The sequence below is a fragment of the Mauremys mutica genome, chromosome 13, assembly GCF_020497125.1.
Source record: "Mauremys mutica isolate MM-2020 ecotype Southern chromosome 13, ASM2049712v1, whole genome shotgun sequence".
Lineage (NCBI taxonomy): Eukaryota > Metazoa > Chordata > Testudines > Geoemydidae > Mauremys > Mauremys mutica.
Genome location: NC_059084.1, coordinates 14,033,946 through 14,061,587, shown reverse-complemented (window position 1 = coordinate 14,061,587; position 27,642 = coordinate 14,033,946). Strand labels below are relative to the sequence as shown.

The following is a 27,642-nucleotide window of genomic DNA, read 5'->3' as shown; positions in this document are numbered from 1 at the left end:
AATCCTGTCCGCTTCAGGCCAAGATTTAGAGAGACCAGGTGTGGTGACACTAGGCAGCACAGTCTGGGAACTAAAGATCACAGTGAGAACACCCGAGTCTTTCTGTGTCCAGCAGCTGCAAAAATATTCATGTTTATTATAACAAAGTCCTGTCTCTTCTCTGCTAAAACCCAGCACACTACATGGTCATTAAAGGTGGGTCCTAGGGTTGTCTGAAATCCTCTTGAACGTCAGAAAAGCTTTTGATGAACATCATCTGAATCTTGAGTGTTTAATGAGCCCTGACACCAGGATAATGTTGTGTGGTTTGGTTTTGTTGCAAACATTTCACATCACTCTACCTGCTGGAAGTCCCTGTTCTTGGATTTGCATATGGTAAAAGCTAAACAATAAAAAAGGGAACTAATATGATGAATGATGATGGGTACATTTACTACAACTGATTAAACACTTTTGCCATTCTCACGGTCTTCCTTCACCCACCTCACATCTTGTCAGAAAGAGTGGTGTGAGTGACTTTGTCATTGACATTAAACGGTTGTGTATACTTCTAGCTGCAAAGTGCTATCTGTGGAGTTTGTTTACTCGATCTGTATTTCCAATCACTGCAGAAGGTTTACTAAAGCAGTTCATTACTGATTTATTTATGATGTATTTAGATAGCAAATATGGTTCTGTCAGCAGTTGCTGGCTAAACAGTGTTGACAGACATTAATAGCATATGGTATAGGAATGGAATTATGATCTTTAAAGAGTTTTCTGATTCTCAGCATACATTTATAAGTTTTATTTTTCCTACATAGAGAGACAGGGAACTTCCAAACAAGGAAACTGTTTTCTTTTTCTTTTTGTAACCTTTGGGGTTTGGTGGTGGTGACATTAAAATCTTCAGTGCTGTTTAGCTGTTCAATTTAATGGAAGACAAATTCTCCCAAAGGTTTAATTTACTCTCGCAAACTGAAATCACTGCATTCTTACCATGGGAAATGGCCTTAATTTTCCCAGCCTTCAGTATACATCAAGCATATAATTCATTTCTCCCCACTCAATACTTCCCTCATTAGAAAACAAAGTTTTTGATATTTAAATGTTACAGAGTTTAAGTTGAGACACAGATCCTCTCAGACCCGTAAAGTGCATTTGCAGGCATGATTGCCTCTCTTTGACAGCGACAGATTTATACAGGTTTGAACAGAAAAACACTTGAATTTTTGACCTTTAATTGGCTGTTTCCTATAACACCAGCATTTTTATCCAATGTCAAGAAGCAAAAATAAAAAGTGTGATTGTTTGCAGAGGAAGGGAAGACAGGTGGTATCTCAGAGGTGAAACTGTCTTTGGTCAGTTGGTATAGTTCAGAGAGTTGGGGTATTTTTAGCTGCTAAAATCATTTTTGAGTGATGAAGGACTCTGGGGCTTGAGGGGATGGGGAAATGAATGACATGCATAAGGCTATTTATTTCTCAATCACATGTGAACAAACAGGTTTGTTGTTAATATGGGAAATCATCTGATCACTTTTGTTAGGTTAACGATAATGTAGGAAAAGAAGTTAGAAGGTGCTATCTAAATTCCAGAATAATAGGTCACATTCTGTTCTCAGTGAAGTGGAATAAATCCAGACTAATTCTTTGCTAGAGTTACTCTGGATTTACAATGGTGCGCAACTGATCTTAGAATTTTGGACCAGTGCCTCCACTAATAAATGTCAAAGGTGTAAATTATAAGGTAAAGCAAGATAGAGAAACAGAGAGCTAAATGTCTTCTGAGCAAATGCTAAGGGCATATGGAATAAAGCTGGTGAATTGGAATTCTGCATTTGCAAAGAAAAGCAAGGGTTTATTGAAGTAACAAATCCATGGCTGAATACAAGAAATAACTGGAGGCCTATCTATACCACCAGGACACAGAGTTTACTAGGCTAGGCAAAACAAAACTGGAGAAAGGATACTCTTATTGGTAAGAAAGGATATAGAGAAAGCCAAGAGAAATGAAGTAATGGGCCAAATTTTCCCTGGTTAATTCTATTTGTTTCAGAGGAGTTGCATTGGAAATGAATTTGGCTTAATGTGACTAGAAAAGGTAAGAAGCAATTAACACAAGAAAAATTATTACAGGTGAGACACAAGCAAAAGCAAGATAATTCTCAGGTCAGGACTAGCCTATGGTCCATTCTTGTCTTGACCCATGAGCTTTGGGGTCACTGCAGTTCGCGCCGCAGGGGAGCAGCACCCGCACCTTGTGGCTGGGCTGGGCAGGCTCCGAGCTGGGGACACTCGGTCTGGGGGCCGCCCCGCGGGGCACACAGAGCTGCCTGCAGGTGCCGCACCGTGGCCAGAAGCAGCAGCAGCAGTGGGGCCAGACAAGGTGGGACGCTGCCCCTGATGGTTGGTCCAGTGGAGTTGACGCTGCAGTTCACCAGCAGTCAGTAGAAGTCTGTGTCTTTGCAGCCGAGTTTTGGTTACTTTTTTCGATACCACCTCTCTAATAGGGAGTGGTTCCTGTGCTGTCTGTCGGTATGTGGATATGTGCATTGATTCAGTGGGCCTGGGTACGAGCCATATTGTGGCTTGTTAAACTAGAATTCTGGAAACATTTATATTGGACAGAAGAAAGAGCTCTGAGGAAGCCTGGTTGATATGGGATACTTTGCTGAGTTGTTTGGGAGCTCTGGCTACTCTGATGGGCCAGAGACATTAGCGTGGTGGGTAGCGGGAGCAGGTTGGCCAAGAGACACATTTCCTTTAAGCAAAATTTGTTTTGAGGAGAGGACAACAAAAACTGGTGCTCTTTTTTTCTGCGAATGTTTTAAAGAAATATCTTGCTTTAAAGAGATATCTGCTTAAAATTGAGTCAGTTTAACAAAAATGAGTTAAAAGTTGTTTCAGCTACTACACCTGCCCCGACTCTTAAAAAATGCTTTCCTTCCCCACAATTGTTGGGTGAAAGACCAGGGCCAGCTCTAGGCACCAGCAAACCAAGCATGTGCTTGGAGCGGCACATTTTCAGGGGTGGCATTCTGGCCATCTTTTTTTTTTTTTTTTTAGCTTTGGGTGGCAAAAGCCTAGAGCTGACCCTGGCAGCAGCAGCGGTTGTGTGCGGGGGGCTGCCCCGCGGGGCACACACTCGGTCTGGGGGCTGCCCCGCGGGGCACACAGAGCTGCCTGCAGGTGCCGCAGAGTGGCCAGAAGCAGCAGCAGCAGTGGGGCCAGACAAGGTGGGACGCTGCTGTGCGGGGCCCGGTTCCTGCTCTCTGGGGCTCTGCTCCCTTTGGGGCTACTCTGCCCCGGCTCCTCAGCCCCCTGACGGGGCGGTCCCCGGCTCTGCCCTCCCGGCTCCCAGACGGTCCTGGAGGCAGGAGCCCTGGCTGGTGGGACCCTGGGCTGAGGCATGGCCTGGGAGCCCCACTGCTTACCCCAACCCTGTCAGTGCCGGACCGGCTGGAGGCGAGGGGGAAGTGGGCGGAATCAGCACTGGTTGGGGGAGCCCAGGGCTGGGGCGGCAGCAGGTGCGGGTGGGTTGGGGTAGGGGGGAGAGCCCAGCGCTGAGGTTGCAGGGGGTGTAGGTGGCGGGGGGGGGGAAGAGAGCCCAGGGCTGGGGCGGCAAGGGGTGTGGGTGGGGGAGAGCCTAGGGCTGGGGTGGAGGGCAGCCAAAAATGTTTTTGCTTGGGGTGGCAAAAAACCTAGAGCCGGCCCTGTGAAAGACACACACTTATAACGGGTGAAACTGACTACATTGAGGAAATAATGAAAGTGATGACATGCAATGGTGCTGTCAAATACACAAAGTAAACAAATTGATTAAAAAAAAAGCGAAATAATATCCCCCAATCTCTTGTATATACAGAAAGGACATATCTATAGTAGGAAAAATGTGGATTTATCATGTATTAGCTGTTCCATGCTAGTGTAGAGAAGGCAAGCTGTAGCTTTAACATGTTAGCTTGGCAAGAGAAACCCTAGTGGGCCACTAGTTAAAACTTTTAGATAATGTTTTCACCTCTGTACTTTGCACTAGGATTTTATCATGTTAGTTAACACGTTAAAAAGACATCTTTTCATTAGTGTAAACATGGCCTTAGATATTTAAAATGAATGTGCTGTTTGCTTTTGAATGCAGTGGGTTAATCAGAAGTCTGCAGACAGGCTATAATGGGGTGGTGTTGGCTCCTGGTCTGTGAAAAATATGTGTTTTAATTTTATAGCCTCAAAATCAGTTTTACTTAGTAAAATTCTGAAGGATTTTCTCCACTTAATGAGTCAGCTGGGACAATTTGCAAACCCACTATCCAATGCATTTTCAAAGTTGTGCATGTTTTTAATGGTGTAGCTCCCACTAAAATCAGAAACATGCCTTTTAATTCTAGATGCTTCATTTGTAGCATTTCCATTACATAGCTCCAGATACAGTATGGCAATTATTTTGGAATAAATCATTTGATTGTGGATGGGAAAGTGGGATTTTTCTGAATGGCTGTGCCTGAGGCTTACTGATGTGAAGTCCAACCTCAGACTAAACTGTAAAGTGGGTTTAAATGTAATGTACAAAATCTGGCCCAATGTCTTATTCTCTGAAATGCTCTCTGGCCACGTTTTCCATCAGAACCTTCAGAATTTAGACTGATACTTGTTATAGATTCTTCTTTAAATCACCCGATATGATGGGAATTTCAATTTCCCCTACTAATTCCAACAAGGATTCATAGGCAAAAGATTCTTCACAGACTTTCTTAATTTCACCCAGCAGGTTACAGACCCTTTCTGCGTTTAAGGAAACCCTCTTGATTTGATTTCTGCTTTGTAGGTTTCTTCCTTTGATTTATCTTCTGTTGTTTGTAGTTTCACTGATCACTTTCTTATTACTTTTACACTTCCATCCATTTCAGTTTGTGCTCCTTTTTGAGTGATTTCTTATACCGCCCCTGCCACCTGCTCCAACCTGATGAATTGTCTGCTCAAACTGTTGATCTTGACCTGGCATCGTCTCTTCCACGGGATATAAATGATGCCACACAGATGTATAATGATGCCTTAATAAACATCCCAGGTATGGTTGTTCCTCTGCAGAAGTGCAGCGTTTGCAATTCAGAGTCACCATTGCATGCTGTTGAACGGAAGGCAATGAAACTGAAGGCTCAAAGATTGGAACTGGGCTGGAGAAACTCTGCTTTCGATGTACATTTAATGATCTTTGAAAATTCATAGGAATCTTCTTTCCCAAGCTCCAGCTTCTATTCTTGTATTTTATTTTATTTTATTTTATTTTATTTAAGATCACAAAGAACAGCACAGGAAATCTCATAATTATTTTCCTTTATAAACTCTAAACAGCTTGTTTATATTTGGGTTTGTCTACTGGCCCCACAGTGGTAATAGATGGATTTAGTCTTTCAGAAGCTCTGCAGTTATTTGGTGGAGGTGAGATGCCCTCTGCTGCTTTACTTTTCCATGTCTAAAGCCTCTGTATGCTCTTGAATGTTTCCGGATTAGCTGAAGTCTGAGGGATACTGAACTGGGTTTCTACAGATACTATTTTGTCTCAATGCTGGGTTGTAAAGAAAATAATTCTGCACTTCCATCCAGTATTTTACAGTCTGGATTTTTGACCCATTGGCCCGCTTTGTGGATTCCTGCAAGCCTTAACTCCAGTTATTATGACAGAAATACATAGCATCTTTGCACTCAGCAATGTTCTATCATCCCCCAACCCAGCAGTGGTTATATGATGATACCTGTACTGAAGAAGTTGTCTCTGTCATTAAATGACCTTTCTGATTATTGGATTTTTTTTTCAATAACTCATATTTGTTGTTTCTTGCTGAGATGCAGGAAAAAGCTGAGCAGCTGCAGTCTCTTGTTTTTTTATGGTGCCCCATATGATGAATTTCAGTGCCCAGTTCAGGACAGGACAGCAGCACCACTCTGGGACTGCCTGTGATTCAGATTTCTAATGACTTTTTTCTTGATCCCTGGCTCTAAATCCCTCCTTCATGCATTTCAAAGGACACAGCCCAATATTTTTATTTCAATAATTGTTCGCTTTTTCCTTTGAAATTCCCATTATTTTTAATAATATCATAGATGCTTGGAAACCATATACATTTCCCCTACCAGCTTTCCCATTTGGCAAGGGTCGATTTGTTTTGCCTGTGTTTCTTATGAAGCAAAATCAATAATATGAATCCTAGTATTGCTAATTATTTGTATTACAATTATTATTACGCTCCATGCTGGCCTTATGGTTGCTGGCAGAAAGTAACGCAACCCAGTGGATCATGCCAGGGTCTGTGGAAGGAAGCAAATGGCAGCACCTGCAGCTTTGACTTGTGTCTGACCCTGTGGAAATGACTCATGGGGTTCAGCTCTGTTAAAGGGACAGTAATAGATTATTTCCCCCAAATCTGCACACCAGTGTGGCGCAAGTTATTGCTGACCACATCGGCATTAATGTGTATGGAATCCCACCCTCTGCTGTGACCCTGCTCCCCCTCCCCCTCAAGTGCAGAGAGTCTTGGGGACTGCAGCTAACAAGGTAGCCCAAGGCAGCATGATTCCCATTGCAGCCATGCTGCCAGTGGATTACAAGGGGCTCTGGGAGAAGTCTGGAAGCACAGACATTCCCAGGGCACTCTGGAAACTGTCTTGAGATTCATGGGTTCCAGAATCCAAAACTGTGGCATTTCTAATGGGGGAGTTGTGTGAACCTACCTACTCCCGAGGAAAGACTGAGTAGGGTACTCCTCAAGTGGGGCGTTTCCCTCTTTCTGCTCTGTCGGGCTATAATTTGCCTCTAGGGTTCAGAACTTATCCCTCCATATTTTTTCCTCTGTTTTATTTCTGAATTTGTTTTTTTGTAATATTTTAAATTAACAAACACCTCAAACACACTTTTTTTTGCAGGGGGGGGGAAGTGAGGGAAGAGTTTTAAGAGGGACCTGATCTTATATGAAGAAAGCTTTGACACTGACTTCAGTGAAACTAGGCCTGATTCTGATCCCCTTGTTCAGGTGTGCCACAGTCTAACTATCCAGTGACTTCCAGGCAATGTAATCTAGACCTCAGGATTTAGACCTATAAGAACTAAGCCTTTTTGATGGGCCTGAACCTGCAAGGTGCTGAGCTTTTCTAACATTCACTGACTCCTGTGGGAGGGGAACAAACTCAATAGCCTGTCAGAGGCAATCAGCCCTGTACAGGATCGGGCCCTCTGAGTACGACCTCTGTCTAGGAGAGAAAACTGAGGAACAAGTTAACTCTGTGTGTTGGTGGGAGGCAGGGTGGGTGGGTGATAAAATGAATCAAGTGTTTCAGCTCTGTATTAGAACACATGGACACAAAGGGTGGGAAGGCTGTCACTCCGTGATGAAACTTCTTAAAAGCATTTTATAGATTCTGTTCTTTTCTATAATGCGGATTGAATTCTGACTATTGTATGTGACTCAGGGAAAGACATTGTTCATGTATAGACTGTATGTTTTGAGGGAGATGTTTTGACCTTTCTCATCTCTGGCCAGTGTTGCAAAGATGGAGTGATGTAGAACAGAGATTTTGTGACAGAGTAATAATAAGAAAGAATCTGACTGCCAGTTGCTCATTATAGGGGCTCTTCTAAATGCCAGCACCTTCTATGTTTGCCTTCAAACAACACTGAGTACCTAAATCACCATAGTAAACAGAGATAGAAAGAGACAGAAAGGTTAAAAGTGTTCTCATAATCTCTTGCTTTTCTTCCTAAACATGTTTGATAGCAATATTGTTTCTTAAAAACAATATGACCTCATTTGTAAAGCAATATTCATGCTAAACTAGTCAGCTGTTAAATATGCCCAGCACAGTGCATTATGATGAAGCTAAACCAGACTTTCAATTATTTCTGGACACATTTAAAATTATAATACTTTACCAGGTTAGTGTTATAGTTCATCCAAATTACTCACAAAGTATCATATCAATCTCTTGCAACTGCTTATTGCTTACATCTCTGAGAAGTCAGTCGAAGTAAGACACTGGCCAGGGTAATGACCTTCATGCTGGTTTAGTGCTTTGATGGCTATGGTTGATCATTAGCTGGCTACGAGTGCATGGATATCTAATGGTCAAAAGTCAGCACTTGCTGGCTGTAATATTTATTATGAATGAAACAGATTATTTGTTTGGAGCACCATTTTCCACAATATGTTCCTGAAAGGATAATAAAGGAGATACAATGTTGGGAGTTCTGTACATTCTTCATCAACATCCCTTTTACACTCAGATCTTGGCGTAGCATTCCAAGTAAAACTTTTGTGTTATTTGCTGGGTTGATTTAAACAAAACAAAACAAACATACACATAAAACAAAGGAATTACATTTGATCAGCTCCCTCACTTTCTACTTGCGTATCTTGTCTAAAAAGATTTTAAAGCTAAATTATCTCAGTCTGGATTCATCCAGCTATGGTTAATCAGCCCAGATTTATGACGATAAGCAGTTAATGGCAACTGTTGTTTAAAGCAGATCTCACTGACGCTGTTACTTAGCTCGCTCTCCAAAGCAAAAATCAAAGGGGCCAGTACCCTTCAGACAAATGTAAAAATGTATTGATAAAGCCATGGTAGTGTTTTTCTTAAAAAATAGGAACAGTATAATAGCAGGTCATAATCATCAAGTTATAGTGAGGAGCTTAAATTTTATATAGTACCCAGATGGGTGAGAAGCTTGTGCTTTAATAAGAGCACATATAGACACTCTGCCTTTATCGCCACCAAATCATAAAGCTGAGCACACATACAGCACTGTAGATTTTCAGAGTGCTTTACAAACATTAGCTAATAAATCCTTAGAACATTCATGGGAGCTATTCACTAAGCATTATTTCCCCATTTTACAGGTGGAGAAATAGAGACACAGAGACGTTGAGGGGTTGATCCAACGCTGATTTAAGTGATTAGAGATGATGCTGGCAGACTTCAGTAAGCATTGGGTCTTGCCCAAGGCCACTCGAGAAGTCAGTAGAATATAACACAGGAGATCTTGCCTCTTAGCCCCATACTCAGCTAACAATAATTCCTTCCTATCGAAGTCAAAGTTACCTCATTTAGCTATGTCACTGCTGCTGAACCCAGGCTACTGCAACTTACAGTTGAATTATTAATTGTTATTTTAATCAAAGATATCTGTTCCATAACCGCTATATTAAGGCATACAGTCAATTAAGGGATGTCCTGAATAGGAACAAACAACACATCCTTAAGTGCTTTCTTGAATCAGGGCCTAAATTCTTTTTCATTCCATTGGGCTCATCACCATTCTTAGCCTAGTCCGTCTGCTTTGAACTGGAGGAAAGTGGCCAGACTTTTTTTTTAAAATATAATAAAATAATAATTGTTAGCTTTTATATAGTGCTTTACATGTTCAAAGCACTGGACAAGCATTAGCTAATGACAGAAATAGCAATTTGCCACAGCAGAGGACCATACCTAGACGCTTAAAAAAATGTGTGTAGACCGTCAGTGCTTTTCTTTTTTTTACATGCTGCATATAGTAATACATAGGAATGTGACTGTATGGATCTAATTTTAGAGTCTACAATGTGCTTTCATATGCAGAAATCTTGACTCCGATCAGGGAAATTGCTGATCTGACACTGGATTATTGGACATAATTTTGCAGGCTTCGGGTTTATCCCTGTAAATATTCTAAAACAGGGTCCAAGTAATTTGAAGTGAGTTGCACTAGATAATATTTATTCTATGTATGAGGTAAACCATGGATTCAGTAAAAACGATTCAAAGTTGTGTTTGTTTTTTTTAAAAAGATCAAAACACACAAGTGTTATAAACATCACTTTCAGCCTCTCTCTATTTGTAATTGAATTTAATATAAATGTATTTCATTAGTGGAGAGCAGTCTTCATGGCCATACAATAGCAAACAAATTCTTCAGAAGCATCTTTAATTATTCATTTGGCTGTACTATATTTTATGTTACTTTTCATAAATGTTAATCTTTATTATTGCCTTACCAGTAAGAAAAAAAAAGGAAAAGAAATACCTGTTATTAAATGACCTATCAGGCTGACATGGATAAATGTTGGTAGCTATTTAATTGTTTCCCATCTGCAGTTTTATACAGTTTCTATCAAACTGAAGGGTAATTTTTTTAGTAGCTGCTTATTTTAAATGTACAAAACCCTTGTGTGTAATTCCATTAGCTGCCCTACAGCATTGCAATCTACAGTTTCCCTGAGGCTGTTGTGAAATATTGATGAAATCCTTGCTTTTGTGGCTTCCTCTGATACACTAAACATTTGTCTGATGTTAGTTGAACTTGAATGGATCTGTTCAGAGCTATATCAGTAGTGACTTCAAAGGCTGCAAGGCTGTTACAGTTTTTTTTTACAAACTGAAGTTTCAAAGCCTTACCATGTGATACTTTAAAAAAACAAAGTTCATATCAAATGAACCAAAGTGTTAGCAATACACTGGTAGGACTCATTACAATTTCAATTTATATAGATATATATTTTTGTGATTCTGATTGGTAGCTTGTATCACGTAAAAAAATAGATCAGTATTTGAGAGGGAGGATGAAGAACAACAAAAGAAAGGAAGAAAACAAACTTGATTTGAAAATTTGATTAAAAATGTGCTCTGTAAATCTACAAAGCCGTTGTATAGTTGCTAATAAAAAACAATAGGTCAGGAGGACAATGGGACAAGTAAAGAAAGGCAATGAGAACCAGAGGTTTCAGCTTTACATTTTCTAGGTTAAATCTGTTTACACTGCCATATTGATTCACTTATGTTGCCTGGATATGAGACTCAAATTCATTACAATACAGTCCTTTTCGTCATCTGGGACCAAGCCTCATTTTCCAAAATGGCCTCTATATTTGCACCCATTATTGTGTGCATACAAATCATAAAGATATCTTACTACCTGATATGCATATAAAAATTGGCCTCGATCCAGCTGTCACTGAAATCAATGCCAGAACTTCCATGGACTTCAATGGTAACAGGATCAGGCCCATTTATTCATTCTATATCAGCTACTAGATATCAGGAATCTGGTATTTGCACTCACAAATGATTGCGAAGACAAAATTCTGTACTCTCAGAATTACATGCTTGCCCAGAATTTGCTAGGAGCCACACACACGGAGGAAAATATTGACTCAGAAATGTCAAATACCATCAGCTGTTTAAAAAATATATATTAGCAAATTCCAGGGCTTTGGAGGAAACAAAGTGTTCTTAACCTTGTGTAAATCATTGTATTAATGGTGGATGCCTTCAGCTATGGAAACTGAGGGAGCTGACCCTAAGCACAGGTACGTACACTTGTGAAACATAGCTGGTACCTGGAAACTCAGTAAGTCAGAACGACTGATCCCAGAACAGAGTTGGTGTGATTTAAATTACTCTTTCTCCTACCCTTTGACAGCTGACTATGTAAACAAGCTTGAGCTAGTCCCTAGAGAAAATTATTCAGGAGAGAACTCTATTATGGCCCTGGTCCTCATTATGGCTATTGGGCTTTCTGTTTAAATGGAAAGCACTAGTCCCTCTTCCCTCTCTTTTCAGTTGTCCTTTTGTTATTGTTTCCTATTTTATTGTTGGCTTTGAGGGTTTAGGGGTTTTATGGCTGGAAACCCAATTCACAGTATATATACTTCTAACCTATGTGATGGACTCATGACTATGTTCAGTGAAATGCACAGAGGGCATGATCCTATATTCCTCAGCCCGTTGAAAGCCCTACTGAAGTCAACTGGAGCAGCCAAGAATAGGATCCGGACAGTAAATCTTATAACAAAATTTAATTTTTAGAACAGAAGATTAACATCCAAAATGATTTAATTTCATCACCATGTGCAAATAAATTTATGCTTCAAGGAAGTTGCCGTGCCATGTTAAAACTCATTCATGGCAAACGCCACTTCAAGAGGGGCTGGCACGCTGCAATACAAAGTGCCCCTGGTCTGCAATGTTTGGAAGTCATACCATCTGCTTCTTCCCAGGGCCACAAAGCTCTCTCCCTGAGATGAGCATTCATTGGAAACTGATGTGGATGTTGTGGAGTTTCCTGGGTCCTCTGTCCCCATCCTGTGAAACGATATGGCTCTCAACTTGACACATTACCAGATTATGACTATATTTGATTGTAAGGGGCTGAGAACAAGTTTCTCCCACAATCCATAGTGTTGTGGTAGAGATTAAGGGACGTCTCTGAGCCTGGCTCTGTAATAGTGGGAATGTCTTGTCTGTCCTGCTGCCCTGGCTGAACTCAAGAGTAGAATTTGGCCCTCAATAGACAATTATGAGATGACCAGAAAATGCTATTTACATGCTCTTTGTGGTTCTCAGCCATGGTGTGACCTGCTGCAGATTTCTGGAGAAAGTAGAACTTCCAAGCAACAGTAAATTATGTGTGAGATAACAATATAATTTCCATGTGCTGGGGATAGAGGAAAGTTATTGGATGGAATGAAATTATGCAAATGAAAGTGGAATATTAAGAAAAATCTCCAATTTGTGACTGTGAGGTCTGTTAGACTATGAAATTGCATCACAAGAGAGGGGTAGAAGCCCCATCACTGAGCCATTTAAAACTGAATTGGGAACAACTGGTAAATATTGTTTATGGGAAATGTACGAACAGTTCCCACATGTCCTGCACTGTTTGCTGGTCCCTCAGGACAGAGCCAGTCCATTCAGTTTTTCCTCAAGATTCTGAGAACATGTAAAACATCTCCACGGGATTCTAGAGTAAAAGACCATAGGAAACAATCCTGCACTATAAAGGGGGTTGGACTAGATAATTTAGGAGGTTTTTTCCATTTTCAATTCTGATGGCTCCGTTATAGGCAAAGGGCTATCACTCCCCTTACGGAAAAGTGCTGAAGAACTTACTAGAGAAAGGTTATCATCCTATATGTTTTCTGATCATTCTATGACATTTAATAAAAAGTTTTACACCCCTGCTATAGAATTGTGTATGATCGTCTGAACAACCCCCCAAAATTGTATCACTCCCTATCAGATCACAAATTCCATACACTTTGATTACATTTCTATAGCGTCCCATTGGTTTCAATCCTATTAAATCCCAAAAGGCTTTTGCTGCGGGGTGTATCCAGGAGAGTAAGGATAGGGTTTTCTGCCAGTGCCAATTTATCTTTTCAGTTGTTTTGCAAACTGGGATGAATCTGCAGCCATGAACTTAGAAAAAGAGCCAGGTTAGGATTTGTCTTTGGATAGCTAATGTAGTTAGACATTTTTGAGAAAAAGCAATGAGAAGTGGTCATTATCCATTATCTGCATGAAATATTTCAGAGAAAGAAACTGCTGTTGCCAAAATGAAAAGATGTTTGAGTTCAAGCCAGACAAGAAGGAAACAAGATCACCTTATAGCACTGTGAGATCTCTGCACTAATGATGTTATTTCAAGTGAAATTGGAATATATGTATGAAAAAGTACAGATGGTGTATGGGTTTTAGGTGGATTAACAACATTGTTCTGGACAATGATTCACTGTCCCTTTTCTTGGCAAAAAATAAATTTTCCAGTCTTGGAAAGAAACGTGTATATATTTTAAGAAATGTTTCTGTATGTGGAAAAAGAGAGCAAATTTGATTGAAAATAGCATTCTCTGGTAGAAAAATTAACAGTAAAAATGCAATATAATTTAAATACATGTATATGTTCAAACCCTACTGGTCCAAGTTCAGAGGTGATGTATAATGTGATCCAAGTTACATGTTAGTGAGTGGGTGTAAGGGACTTAAATTCAGCAGAATTAACTAAGTGTAAATTTGGCCCAGTGTTGGCTGTACTATAAGGGTCAAAGTTTCAAGCTAGTTGTATGTGGGTTTTTGGGGCCACAACAATGCACATTAATTTTTGCAGGTGCACTAACTGTGCCCATTTCTCTAATATTGGTCCTTTGTATGAGGCTAGCATATACACTGAAAGTGGCTATCTGACACTACATGTGGAGTACATTTGTTGACTTTAAGGGTATTCGTTTGTAAATAGAGAAGGACAAACCTGTTTAAACGGGCAGCCTTGCACAAATCTTCACCCAAAGGTCAAAGTAAACCCAAACCATTTTATTTTATTTGGAGAATCAAAAAGTGCATTTTTCTTTCTTTCCTCTTTCTCCCCCCACCCCTCATCCTTTTCATGGTTTTCACAAAGCCTCTGCACTTCCAGGGGCCAACCAGAAGTGCAAGTGCCTAAATGACACTAGACTGAGGGCTTGTCTAAATGGGAAAATTATTCTGTTTCATCTATGCCAGTATAACTCCCTCATGTGGACACTCTGTTCTGGAATAAAAGTGTCTTTATTCTGGAATAATTACTCTGCTTTCAAAGAAATACTATAGTTCTAAAAACAAAACTAACAAACAAAAACAACACAGTGCTGTTTTCTACACCCCTTTTAGCCAGGCTGCTTTAGTTACTATAAATCCAACTGTATAGGATTCATATGGAGAAGAAAAGATTAGAGTAATAAAAGTTTAGAAATTTCTCACAATTACCTAACACACCTTTTCTACCAATGACAATGTCATATTTTCTAAGATCCAATATCTTGGGCTCTACCAGGACTAAAAGCAAATGCTACTTTTCCACTTGGGAAGCCCGGAGTCACCTCCATCCATAATTATAAAGTTTCTGTTTTTACTCTGGACTGCAAGATAGTGGACTTTAACCCTGCACTAGTTCAGGATTGTATATTGCCTGTTTTACAACTTCGACGTAACTAATTTAATTTTGGCGCTGGTTTAATTATGGTGGAGTAATTTCACAGCTGGGAGGGAAGACGGACTGTTTATCTAGCAGGCAGACGAAGGGCAGCTGGTTGAACTTCTCAGACGTTTAGAATATTAGCATAAATCCACAGAAAAAAGAATAGCGGGAAGAGTGAAGGTGAAGTAAGCAACAGTTCCTGGTAAATACAGGTTATCACGTGGTTCTGCAGTTTACTACATCATCTCACCACTGTGTGTGAGAGAGTAAAATACATGTGTGTGACTGTGTTTAGTAGTGAAGTCCGCTTAAGTAAATATGGCAGAAAGAGAATCAAAATATCTTTTTCTAAAACATCGTGACTGTTGCTTCTGTTAAATAAGCATTTAAATGAATTAATCTGCTTTGTAGCAGTTTATACAACGCTTTACATATGGTGAAACCTTACTAAAATGATCATTGGTAGATGAAGACATGCATTCATTATACACCCAGGCTGCCTGCATTCAAGAGGCCTTCACTATCTACACAAAATGCCCACAGCAAATGAAATCATTTAAGCAAAGTGAATGGTTTTAAATGTATGCTATTAAGCTGTGTTTTTAAAGCTGCCCAGAATCCTTAACCATTATTAAAAATGGACTTGACTGATGCTTTTGTGAATTTTTGATGGTGCCTTCTCATAAGTTACCATATTGTTTTCATTAGATTGTCTGTGTATTATACAGACAAAGAAAGAAAGAAAAAGGAAAAGGAAAAAACAGGACTTCTCAGGACGAGTTATTCTTCTGTAAAGGTTATAGTAAACATGTCAATGCCTAATTAAGCAGCAAATTGTATCTGTATTATGAGGGGATGGGGGTGCAGCTGTCTGGTAGTTTTGCTTCTCCTAGTAAATCTATTTAGAGGGACAGATAATATTGGGAAAGAAAGATTACAGTACTTACCTTCAACAGAAAAAATTCCCCTTTTCATGAAAAATGGGGTTAATGGTATTCAACTAGTTCACATAAAAAGGGGGAATCAACTCAACTCCAGCCTGGAACTGTGAACTCAGTGGCTAAGTGCTTTTCTTCTGATTCCTTCATTCATGTCCCTCTTTATTTTTGTTTTGCTCATTACAATATGCATGGCACTGTGATACACGTTGGCAGGAGTCCAATGTTGCTACCTAAACGATACAGTATCTCTGACACCAGAAGAACAATGTCAGCCCTGCTCATCAGTTCATGCTGTTTGTTTAACAAGGTTACTATTCATGATGTGTGGTAGCGCTCGCCTCCCTGCACACATTCATAAGGGAGGTCATGGCGAACATCATCTAGTTACTAGAGGACAAGGCTAGGAGTTAAAACACCTGGATTCGAGTCCCAGATCTGCATTTGACTTGATGCCTGTCCCTGAACAAGTCAATTAACCTGCCTGTGCCTCAGTTTACCCATCTACAAATGGGATAATAATATATTCTGTTCCTCACAGAGACATTGAGAGGCTTATTTATTTAAAGTTTGACAAGCATTTTGTAATCCTTAGTTGAAGGCACCCATTTACATTCACAGTATTATCATTATGATATGTAGTATTGTTGTTTTATCACATTATACATGGCACACCTTCATTCATACATAGTTACATAGTTATCTTTACCACCGTTTGGGAAGCTCTCTAGTATCACATCCCCATGCAACAATCAGCCAAAGAGAGGTAGAAGAATGATGTAATCAGTATTCTTCCTAGAATTTAGCGAATAATTTGAAACAAAGAATGTATCTAATGAATTTAGCCTCTTTTTATATTCCTGGAATAGCCACGAGTAGATCAGCGCATCTTCTAACTTACTTGTAATTCAGGTTTATTCAGCAAACTGTTTTTTAATATTTTTCCTCTATGGATTGATTGCAAGCATTTCTTTGTTACTGTAAGATACTCAGTGTGTGATTCTGAATCTCATCTGTGTTGTTCAACTTTGATTGGTAGAGCAGGTTGAAACATTGAATTACATTGAAATTTCTGAAAAATAGTTTACAGAAACTTTTGTCTGTATTTTGGTCAACATTTTGAATGTTTCCGAATGTTCTGACTAGCTCTGTTGATTGATCAAAGTCGTATCATTTATGTAGTAATGCCAGTGTCAGGTGTTCAGAAGTCATGGGTGAGGGCCCCCTAAAAGCCATGAGATTGGCTTAAAAGTCATGGGATTTTAAACATATAATAAATATTGGCTCTTTTCATTTGCCTTTCGGTTTTTTAGCCTTTATAAATCATGTTTCTCAAACTTTTCTCTACCATCATGAGGGCAAAATCTTTTTTTTAAACTACAGCTTTGATTATTACATAATCACATGATTCCCTGAGTTGGTCGCTAAGAGAAACACCAAATATCATGAGGCTCACAATGAAATCATTCCAGTTGGCAACATTGTTTGTGTTTCCTGATTGAATGAGCAGAGAAGTGTGTTATGCATGAAGGCTTGTGCCTGTGAATTTAAAGATTGGTTTCCTTGAACGTTTGTATCAGTAGAAGTTGATTGTTTGAATTCCCAGTTACAGGGTAAACAACAGGGGTATGAGTACTGCCAAAGCAGATTAATTAAAAATTTAGGGTGGCTATTAATAGGAAAATGTTTGTAGTACTCCTTTCATCCTAGATTCTCTTCCCATTGGAGTCCAAGGATGAAATCCTGGCATTGTTGAGTCACGGGGAGTTTTGCCATTGACTTCAGTGGGGCCAGGGTTTCACCCTAAGCCTGATTCTCCTTTCCCTTGCATCAATTTCATACCAGTTTAGCTCCATTTACTTCAGTGGTATTAGTCCTGATTTAGTGCCACAAGAAAAAATAACTGAATTCCTTAATTAATTTTAAAATGTGTAGCTCTACCAATATAAAGTTTATCTTATTAATTAAAATAATTCATTTGTCAAATAAAACCACTCTGGACTTGCTTTACTTTTTTAGTTTTATAGTTAATATCAGTCTATATCAGCCATATCCTAGAATATCCTTCCATAGCTACTTAGGCTTCTGCCCTAGAATATTTCTTTTATCAAACGATAATTTGCTTTGATGGAATACAGTGCATTTACAAACAGAGGTTTCAGTTGAATCTATTAGTTGTTTCAAGTGTAGTAGTTTGGAATATCAGTTATTTGTGCACATTCTGAAATGCGTTTTTAAGGTGATCAAATGGCAAAAGATTTTTGTTCCTAGATAATTCTATGAACCAGGAAGATTAGAGCAGTTACTTTTCTTCTATTCCTTGCCAATTCTCTCTCTCTCTCTCTCTCTCTCTCTCTCTCTCTTTTCTTTTCCTTGGGTCTAATAACAAATTCATAGAATTGAGACTTTTAGTATGAACTTAAAAGTTCTCACATATGAATTTTCCAAATGTCCCATTACAGGACAGTTAGAATTATACGCCCATGACAGGAAAATTATTAACTCACAATCTCTGGCAGTTATAAAGAATTACGATCATCCAATAAACAGCAGCAAGCTTTACAAAAAGACATCATTTGACTTTTTCACTTCCAGGACTAACAGACAATAAAGTTGTAGATTAAAATGCAGTCCAGTAGCAAAAGCACATAGTGAAACTAGAGAAATCAAACTGCAGTGTTATTAACATGTTATTTCATATATTGATGTTACATTTCAGGTTACGTCCAAGAGGAAGACATAAAGGAGGAGGAAGAGGACGATGATGACAGTAATTCAACAGCTCAACTTCAGGGCAGCAATGATACTGGCACAGATGAAGAACATGAAGTGGGTCCTGAGCAGAAAGGAAGTTTTAGCTACCAGAATTCTCCAGTAAGTCATATATCTAATCAGGATGCGGAAAATGAGTCCCTGTTAAGTGATGCTAGTGACCAGGTGGCAGATACTAAAAGCATTTGCTCCAGAGAGGTGCAGGATCAGAAAACCAATGCCCGCCCCAAATCTCAGAATGAAGCACATGATTGCATGGATAAAATGACAGCAGTCTATGCTAACATACTGTCAGACTCTTATTGGACAGGCTTAGGACTGGGTCTCAAGTTGTCTAACTCTGAGAGAAGGGGCTGTGACAGTAGAAATGGAGGTAACAAGAGTGACTTTGATTGGCACCAAGATGCATTGTCAAAAAGCTTACAACAGAGTTTACCTTCCAGACCGGTTTCCAAACCAAATCTTTTCAGTTCAGTCCAGCTGTACAGACAAAGCAGCAAAATGTGCGGAACTGTATTCACGGGTGCTAGCAGGTTTAGGTGCAGGCAATGCAGTGCTGCCTATGACACCTTGGTAGAGCTAACAGTCCATATGAATGAAACTGGTCATTACCAAGATGACAACCGTAAAAAGGACAAGCACAGACCTACTAGCTACTCAAAGCCCCGGAAAAGGGCCTTTCAGGACATGGACAAGGAAGATGCACAAAAAGTTCTAAAGTGCATGTTCTGCGGTGACTCTTTTGATTCCCTTCAAGATCTGAGCGTTCATATGATAAAAACAAAACATTACCAAAAAGTGCCTTTGAAGGAGCCGGTACCTACCATTTCTTCAAAAATGGTCACTCCAGCAAAGAAACGTGTGTTTGATGTTAACAGACCTTGTTCCCCAGATTCCACAACAGGATCTTTTTCAGATACCTTTTCTCCTCAGAAGAATGCAAACTTGCAGTTGTCATCTAACAACCGCTATGGCTACCAAAATGGAGCCAGCTACACATGGCAGTTTGAGGCCTGTAAATCCCAGATTTTGAAGTGTATGGAATGTGGAAGTTCACATGACACCTTGCAGCAACTCACCACTCATATGATGGTCACTGGTCACTTCTTGAAAGTCACAAGTTCAGCTTCAAAGAAAGGAAAACAACTAGTACTAGATCCCTTGGCTGTGGAGAAAATGCAATCGCTGTCTGAGGCACCAGCCAATGACACCCAGGTTTCAAAACAATCCAGCAATGCATCTTCGGATGGCATAACTCCTGCATTGGAGCTAAAGAAAGAGAGTAAAAAAGATAAACCTGATGATACAAACAAAGATGAGAAAGTGGTAAAAACTGAAGAGTATGAAGATACACTTCAGAAACCATTGGATCCTACAATGAAATACCAGTATCTTAGGGAGGAAGATTTAGAAGATGGTTCAAAAGGTGGTGGGGATATTTTAAAGTCTTTGGAAAACACTGTCACCACAGCCATCAATAAAGCTCAAAATGGAGCTCCTAGCTGGAGTGCATATCCTAGTATCCATGCAGCCTATCAGCTCTCAGAAGGAGCAAAGCCTTCCTTACCAGTGGGTTCCCAAGTACTGCAAATCAGGCCCACAATTACCAATAAATTGAGACCCATTGCTCCAAAGTGGAAAGTTATGCCTCTGGTTCCCAGCTCAGCAAATGTGGCCCAGTGCACTCGAGTGAAGAAGGAAACTGATGACAAAGAAGTCATACAAAAGGACTACACTAAAGAGGGCATCCAAGCTGACACTGCTCCACTCTGTCAGAATGAAGGGGGATCTCTCCCCAAATCTGAGGCCCCCGTAGAGCCAAAAAAGACAGAGGCATGTTCCTTGAAGGAGGAGGATAAACCAAAAGAAGACGGTGAGAAAGAAAAAACAAAACCCAAGGAGTCAATAGCAGCTTCTCTCAGCAATGGTTGTGTTGCCACAAACCATTCTTCTGACTTGCCTTGTGTGAATCCACTTAGTGCCCTGCAATCTGTATTGAATAATCACTTGGGCAAAGCCACTGAGTCTTTACGGCCCCAGTCCAACTCCAGCCCCAGCTCGAGCACAATTTCTATGTTCCACAAAACTAACTTAAATATGATGGAGAAACCAGTTTTATCTCCTGCTCCAACCCCACCAAAGCCTGCAAACATCTCCAGGCGTTATTTGTTTGAAAACAATGATCAACCTATAGATCTGACCAAATCCAAAAGCAAGAAAGCGGAGTCAGCTCAAGCACAGTCTTGTACTTCCCCACCTCAGAAACATGCTCTGTCTGACATTGCTGACATGGTCAAAGTTCTTCCCAAAGCTACTACACCAAAACCTGCTGTATCTTCTAGGATCCCATCGATGAAATTGGAAATGGATGTCCGACGTTTTGAGGATGTCTCAACAGAAGTCTCCACTCTGCATAAAAGGAAGGGCAGGCAATCAAACTGGAACCCTCAGCATCTCCTGATTTTGCAAGCTCAGTTTGCTTCCAGTCTTTTCCAAACATCAGAAGGTAAATATTTATTATCAGACCTAGGCCCTCAAGAACGCATGCAGATTTCTAAATTTACTGGACTGTCAATGACCACCATCAGCCATTGGTTAGCAAATGTCAAATACCAACTTAGGAAAACTGGAGGAACAAAGTTTTTGAAAAACATGGACAAAGGACACCCAATCTTTTATTGCAGTGACTGTGCATCTCAGTTTAGAACCCCATCTACTTATATTAGTCACTTAGAATCCCATCTAGGTTTCCAAATGAAAGACATGAACAGACTGGCTGTGGAACAGCAAACCAAGGTAGAACAAGAAATCTCCAGAGTTTCAGTTCAAAGATCACCTGAAACAATAACTGGGGAAGAAGATACAGACTCTAAGTTCAAATGTAAGTTGTGCTGTCGGACATTTGCAAGCAAACATGCAGTAAAACTTCACCTAAGCAAAACACACAGCAAGTCACCAGAACACCATTCACAGTTTGTAGCAGAAGTGGATGAAGAATAACTTTTAAGGTATGCATGCATCAGCTCCACAGTGAGTTTTAATGTCATGATTGTAAAGAGATTTCTTAATGCATTTCTTAAAAGTAGAATACATTATAAAATTGAAAATATGCTGCTGCATTTATCAGTTTAGATACCCGGTCCATTTTACATTGCATTGAAGAACAAAGCTTCATAAATGGATCACAATCATGAACTGAAAAGTTGCTTCTTTATAATATTTTTAACAAAACTGTTTCCCCACTTTTCACATCTCATATTCTCCTGTTTCTAAGAATTATTTTTAGTTCACCTTCTATGCAGGTTAGTGTGGAGTAGAGCAAATAAATGACTACTCTTCAGTTTTCAATGTCATTTCCGCTAATAGTAGCCTGTTTTTCTGCATTTTCCCTCATAGTTCCAAGGAAATATTTATCCCTCCTCCCCTCCATTACTAATGTAGCATCAAATATTTTTTTGAGGGGGAGAAAAAGACAATATAATCTTGATTAGCAAAACCTCAATTATCCAAAACAGCCCATTATCCCAAAAGGCTCATGTCCCCCATAGTCTATTAATGACATTGAAAATGCTTTTAATTATCTAAAATCTTGGTTTTTCCACCCATCACATTTGGATGATCAGTGTTGTACTGCACCGTATATTAATAGTGTCCCTTACCACTTATACCAGTGGTCTCCTTTGAGTTGTTTTGAGTAACCTTCCCTCCTCTTGCGTTCCTGTCCATTCTTTTCTTTATTCTTGACTGCATCATATTTACACATTGTCTCATAGTATCAGTGCGGTCCCAGTGCTCAGTCAGTACTCCTTCCCCTGTATGACTTCAATGAAAGTTTTCAGTGCAGATCAGTGCCAAAATATGAGGCTGTTTTTTGCTTCTTAGTTGAGAGAATCAATGGCTTTTGTCACAAGCTTAACTTTGCACAAAAAGACAGCTTTCTCTGGATACTGTTTTTACTGTTATTTTCTCTGTCGAAGAAGGAGTATAGCTGTGAGTGCAGTCACAGCCAATGTTTACGATGTGTAAGATAGTATTTAGCTGGTGCATAATTTATAGCATTCTTAATTTTACTTAACTCCCAAATTGACATTTCTTGATGTAAATGAATAGGAAGCACATCAGCTGCAAGTCCAAATAGATGTTTTTAATTCTGAAGGATTTATTACCAAGAGGGCTTTGTGTGATTAATTTTCAACAAATAATTTCTTCAGTAAATTTACACCTCCCCCTTTTTTTTTTTTTGCTGGCAGAATATCCACAGGCAAGTTCAAATTTCCTCCAACATATTCATTATTTGAATTTCCTTGATGAATATCTTTTTGAAATTTGTACATTATGGACTGATAATGAACATTCAAAATTCAAGCTGTGTTACTTGTGATTTGTCACGTAAGTCACATGGTACGGCGGCTATTCTCTGACTAGCTGAGGGTGCATGTGCTCTGGGAATGGATCCGCTTTTGTAAGAAGATTTAAAATGTGCTTGCTGAAAATGTTCATGCAACTTTAAGATTTCCCCAGACAAGGCCTATACATCACTTCTATCCCATTAAAGAAGCTATCATTTAAACCAGTAATCAAAGGGTAATTTTGGGATAGGTACTATGGGAAGCTATTACAGTACAGCACAACCATCACTACTCGAATGTAATGACTCTTAAGTCTTGTATAGGTCTTGTGCTGGCTCTTGGCACAGGGGTCGATTTACTCTTTCTTAACATTTTATATAACAAAGCTCTGTCTTTTGAAAGCAAAATGCAAAAGGGGTGTGAGCACTGTCAAAGTGAGTTAATTATTTTAAAAATTGTACCTAATATTAATGGAGAATTTTTTGCATTATTCACCCAACATTAGTACCCGGTGTAAAACAAAAGGATGAATACATGTTCTTTGTTTATCTGATAATAACTGATTTTCCACCTTATGGTTTTATAACAATTCAAAATTGAATGTACCTGCCAAAATATCACAAAATGAAAAGAGGTTAGGGAGGAGGAAGGAAATGAGCAGATTTTTTTCCCCACCTGTTAGCATCTATAAAGACTTTGACATTTGCAGTTTCTATACTAGAGCTGTGCGGGCAAACCAGTAATTTGGGTACTATCAAACAAAAGCTATCTGCCAAATATATGAATATATCAGTTATTTTTGGCATCTTCGTGGCTTAATACCTGACAAACGTTTCAGATTTGGGTCTTTAAAAGCACTGTTCTTGTTAAACACCCAACTTTGTATGCACATTGCTGTTCTTCAGAGATTTGGGGAATGGGAAGCAGACAAACACATTTTCCAAAGATGCCCAGAAAAAAAAGTGGGTTCTGAGTAGCAACACCCCAAATTAACAAGTTTCTGGCATTACCCAGGTGATGTATGGATATGAACCAAGGCACTGCCCCTCAAATCTTTGAGTACCCAAAAATTGTCACCCCCTTAATACCCAGAAATTTCTAATTGATATCAGCATGCAGGCAGTACCTTCAAAGGCATATATTTAAAGTGCACTGACAGTGATAGCACTGTTATCTGGAACTATAATTTTAGTTGGTATGCATGAGAGGACAAATTGTGTGAAATGATGGGGTATTTTGGATGACATTGGATAGATTTTATTACAATTTTTAGCTCTAAACTTGCCTAAGTTCTTCTAACTATGCTAAAAATGTTATTCCTTTGTTTCCTGATCTCTGCAAGAAGACCAGGATACATTACAGGGATTTTCAAAGCTTCCGTATCTTAAAAATGGCATGGTAAAAGTTTAATATATCTCCTAATTATGGAGCATACAATGCTGTTTAAGGAATATGCCAGCAGAAATTCATGTATTTAATATATACAGTCATTTAAAAGTGCAAAGTATTTAGAGAAAATAAATATAAAGCATATTGAGACACTTAAAATGCATAAATATATTAATTGGTTAACTAAATGTTGCATCAAAAGCAGAGATAAACAAAATATAAGTAACTAAAAATGGAAGTAAAACAGTGGAAAGAAATTCTCCAAACTACAGAAACGTATAAAATATCACCCATATTGAAAATGAAACTTACCATTTAAATTCTTATTTAGAAAATAGAGTAAATATCGTTTAAAAATATAAAGAAATGAATTGCCAGTCAGATCATTACTACCAGAAAAACATTCATACATTGCGTCTGTGGTATTTTTTTAAAGACATCAGTGAGGCTGTTTCAGTGATTTGTGATAAATTCCTATTAAATGTAAATGCAGGTGTATATATCTGCTGTATATTCATCTCCGTTGTGGGATTTTTTTTTACCTTTCCAGACTGAAATAGGTCTGGTAATATAATGTGGCATTATTTTTAATTTACGAAATTCTTATGTCAGTATCATCTTTTCATTTAAACAGCTGCAAATTTTTTGTTCTTCATTTGAAAGCCCATGTACATCAGGGAGTGTTGCTTCAAATTTGTACACGGATTAATAACTTTAAAATATATTTGCTCAATTCTTCAGCTAAATTAAAAATACTTTTTTCTTCACGAAGCGTGTGTGTGTACACACATACACATCTCTAGCTTTACATTCAGACAGTGACAGTGGCTACAAACTAGTCAGTATTAGAGGATCTGTATGATCTTATTTAAAACTTTTTTTTTTTTTTAAAAATCATTCTAGATTTAAATCTACCAGGCTAGTTGGGGGGAGATTTCTCTTCCAAAGTCCCCGGTAAGTAAACACACAGCTACCTAAAATGAACTAATTTGAAAGTAAGGTTGCTGCAAAACAAAAAATGAGTCATAATGATAAACAGTTTTTCTATTTCCTCCTTTGTCTTTTTTTTTTTAAACCATCAAGTTTAAAGCTTCTACGGTGCTTTTTTTCTATTTTATAGCAGACAACTGACGTTCTGTGGTAAATGGAAGAAAGAGCAGAGCAGAACTGAAAATCCTCTAATGCACTGACACTAACTTGCCCTCTATTGTTGAAAATGAGCAGGCAATCATGATTGTTCATCAAATGGCTCCTAATGCAGTTAAAGCATTCAACTATAATTTCTCCTTGCATTTATAATTACTGTCATAGACTGCACACCTCAGTGAGCAGATTAAAGCTATAAACTATTTAGCCGTAGCTTTAAGATGAGGAACTTGATTTGTCTGGCAGCAGTTATTTGTTAGAGAGCTTGACACGTCACATAAAAATGACTCCACTTGATGAAGAACAATGCAGTTTAAGCAATGCAGTGATTTTAAATCAGTCATTATACCACGCCCTGTAAGAATTGCAAAGCAATTTGTTAAATGATATATAGGACACGAAGATAACTGTATGTGTTAAGTATACCAAAATAGAAGACTTTTTTTTTCTTTTTGTGGATTTTATTTTCTCCTCTCTCCTCTGAAACGGCAGGAGTTTCACTGCATGACATGTTCGGCTATTACAGCTAATGTCAGCGTTACATGGGATAAGGGAGCTGCCCCAGTCAGGTGTCTGAGTTGGGGTTTAGAGAGAATGTAGCTTTCTCTTCGTCCTGCACACATCAATAACAAATGCCACAAAGGTGTAATAAGCGAATATGAGAATATTGGGGCACAGTTTGCCATGTCATACCATCAGTCTGTAAGCAGAAGTCGTCATCAAAACTAATGGAGGGTTCCGATTAAAAAATCATTGGCCATAGATAGAGAAGGCGCAACACAAATGAGGGGCCTGATCCTACTGCAATTGTTAAACTGAGCAAACTTCCATTTACTTCAATGCAGGGTCAGACCTTGTGATAGGCCCCTGTTGTGATCTTTTTAAACCCAATGCAAGTTTTGTTATTGACTTTGTGGGCGCAGGGTCAGACCCAATGTTTTTAAGATATCTTAATGTAGATTTATTTGATTGTTATGAACAAGAACAATGTTACTAATAAGATCTGTTACGATTACTTAACATTTCTGTTTGCACTAGTATCTAGAGACCAACATGCTCAGCCTCCATTGTGCTAGATGCAGTAAAGACATATAGTAAATGACAGTCCCTGGCCCAAAGATAAGTAACGGCTGCCATAAATCTCAGTCTCTATCCCAACAATCAAATATTTTGTGTTCAGCAAAGAAGAGACACCACTTAAATACTTGGGCCAGATCTTACTGACCTTGAATACGGCCTCAGGCATCCAGTATCCATAAGGGTATCAAAATATTGCCTTTTGTTTGCCCTGTCTGATATCATTAAATGTTACAGCCTTCATGATCTATAGCAGCACGTTTTTACCCAACAAAATTGCACAGGAAAAGCACCTGAATCTTTTATATTTTTTTTACACCTTACACCTCACCACATAGCAAAGATCAATAACAAAGGGAAAGGACATAAGGAGTACCCAGCCCTCTAAAGCACCTTTCAATAAAAATAATTTAATTTACCAGGGTGAGCGCTCTGTGCAAATGTGATGGAAAACGGATGGAAAATCAGAAAAATTATGTATGCGGCTTCATAGCAAGAAAAGAGACGAGTCTCACTTTTTATTGGCATAATGAATACAAAAGTAATTATTAGTAAGCTGTGCACTGAGGGCCTAATTCTGACATTGTTGTGGCCCCATTCCTGCATCAGACCAGCTTGCATGGATCCTTGCATCTTTGCAGTGGCCTTATTGGAACTTCGCACAGGGGTCCACACCAACTGATCCTGATGCAGAAGCAGGCCTTTACATTGGCGTTACACCTGATTTACTCTATTGTGGGTGAGATCTGAATCAGGCCTTTTGTGTTTTGTGTCATTTTGTCACATAGAAATGATGGACAATAAGCAATGCACTGCACAGGCACATTGTATAGAGACACAGGTTGATATCTGTGGCAATGTCTGTTTTTAAGAGTTTAACATGAAGGAAAAGGCAGTAATCCAGGGCTGGCAGGCTCTAAGCGGGGGCCAGATTGTGCCATTAAGACACAGCACTGAGTGTGTGGCGGGGGGGAGGGGAATGCAAGCCACAAATCCTTGAAAGAGCCCAGGGATAAGTTAGTACCCACTCCATCTGCCCTCTGTGGGTGTGTGTTGTGCTGTCGGAGCATTAGCAGGGCCTGCAGTTGATCCTGGCCTCTGAAAAGAGGGCAGGGGTTCAAAAAAGGCAGAAAGGTTCCTTCCTTTTTCTCCTCCCTTGTGCAACCATTCAAGAGTCAGCCACAACGTGGCCTCAAGTGAATGGTGTGAGTTCCGCTTAACGAAGGAAATAG

General features: G+C 39.2%; 1 protein-coding gene across 1 annotated transcript in view; it reads left to right on the top strand.

The window, feature by feature from the left end:
• TSHZ2 (teashirt zinc finger homeobox 2) overlaps positions 1 to 27,642 on the top strand; it is a 257,907-nt gene that overhangs the window by 132,819 nt on the left and 97,446 nt on the right. Inside the window, exon 2 of the mRNA XM_044985121.1 lies at positions 18,397 to 21,457. Coding sequence (XP_044841056.1) covers positions 18,397 to 21,449 — 3,053 coding nt within the window. The 3' untranslated portion in view covers positions 21,450 to 21,457. The remainder of the gene's footprint in view (positions 1 to 18,396; positions 21,458 to 27,642) is intronic.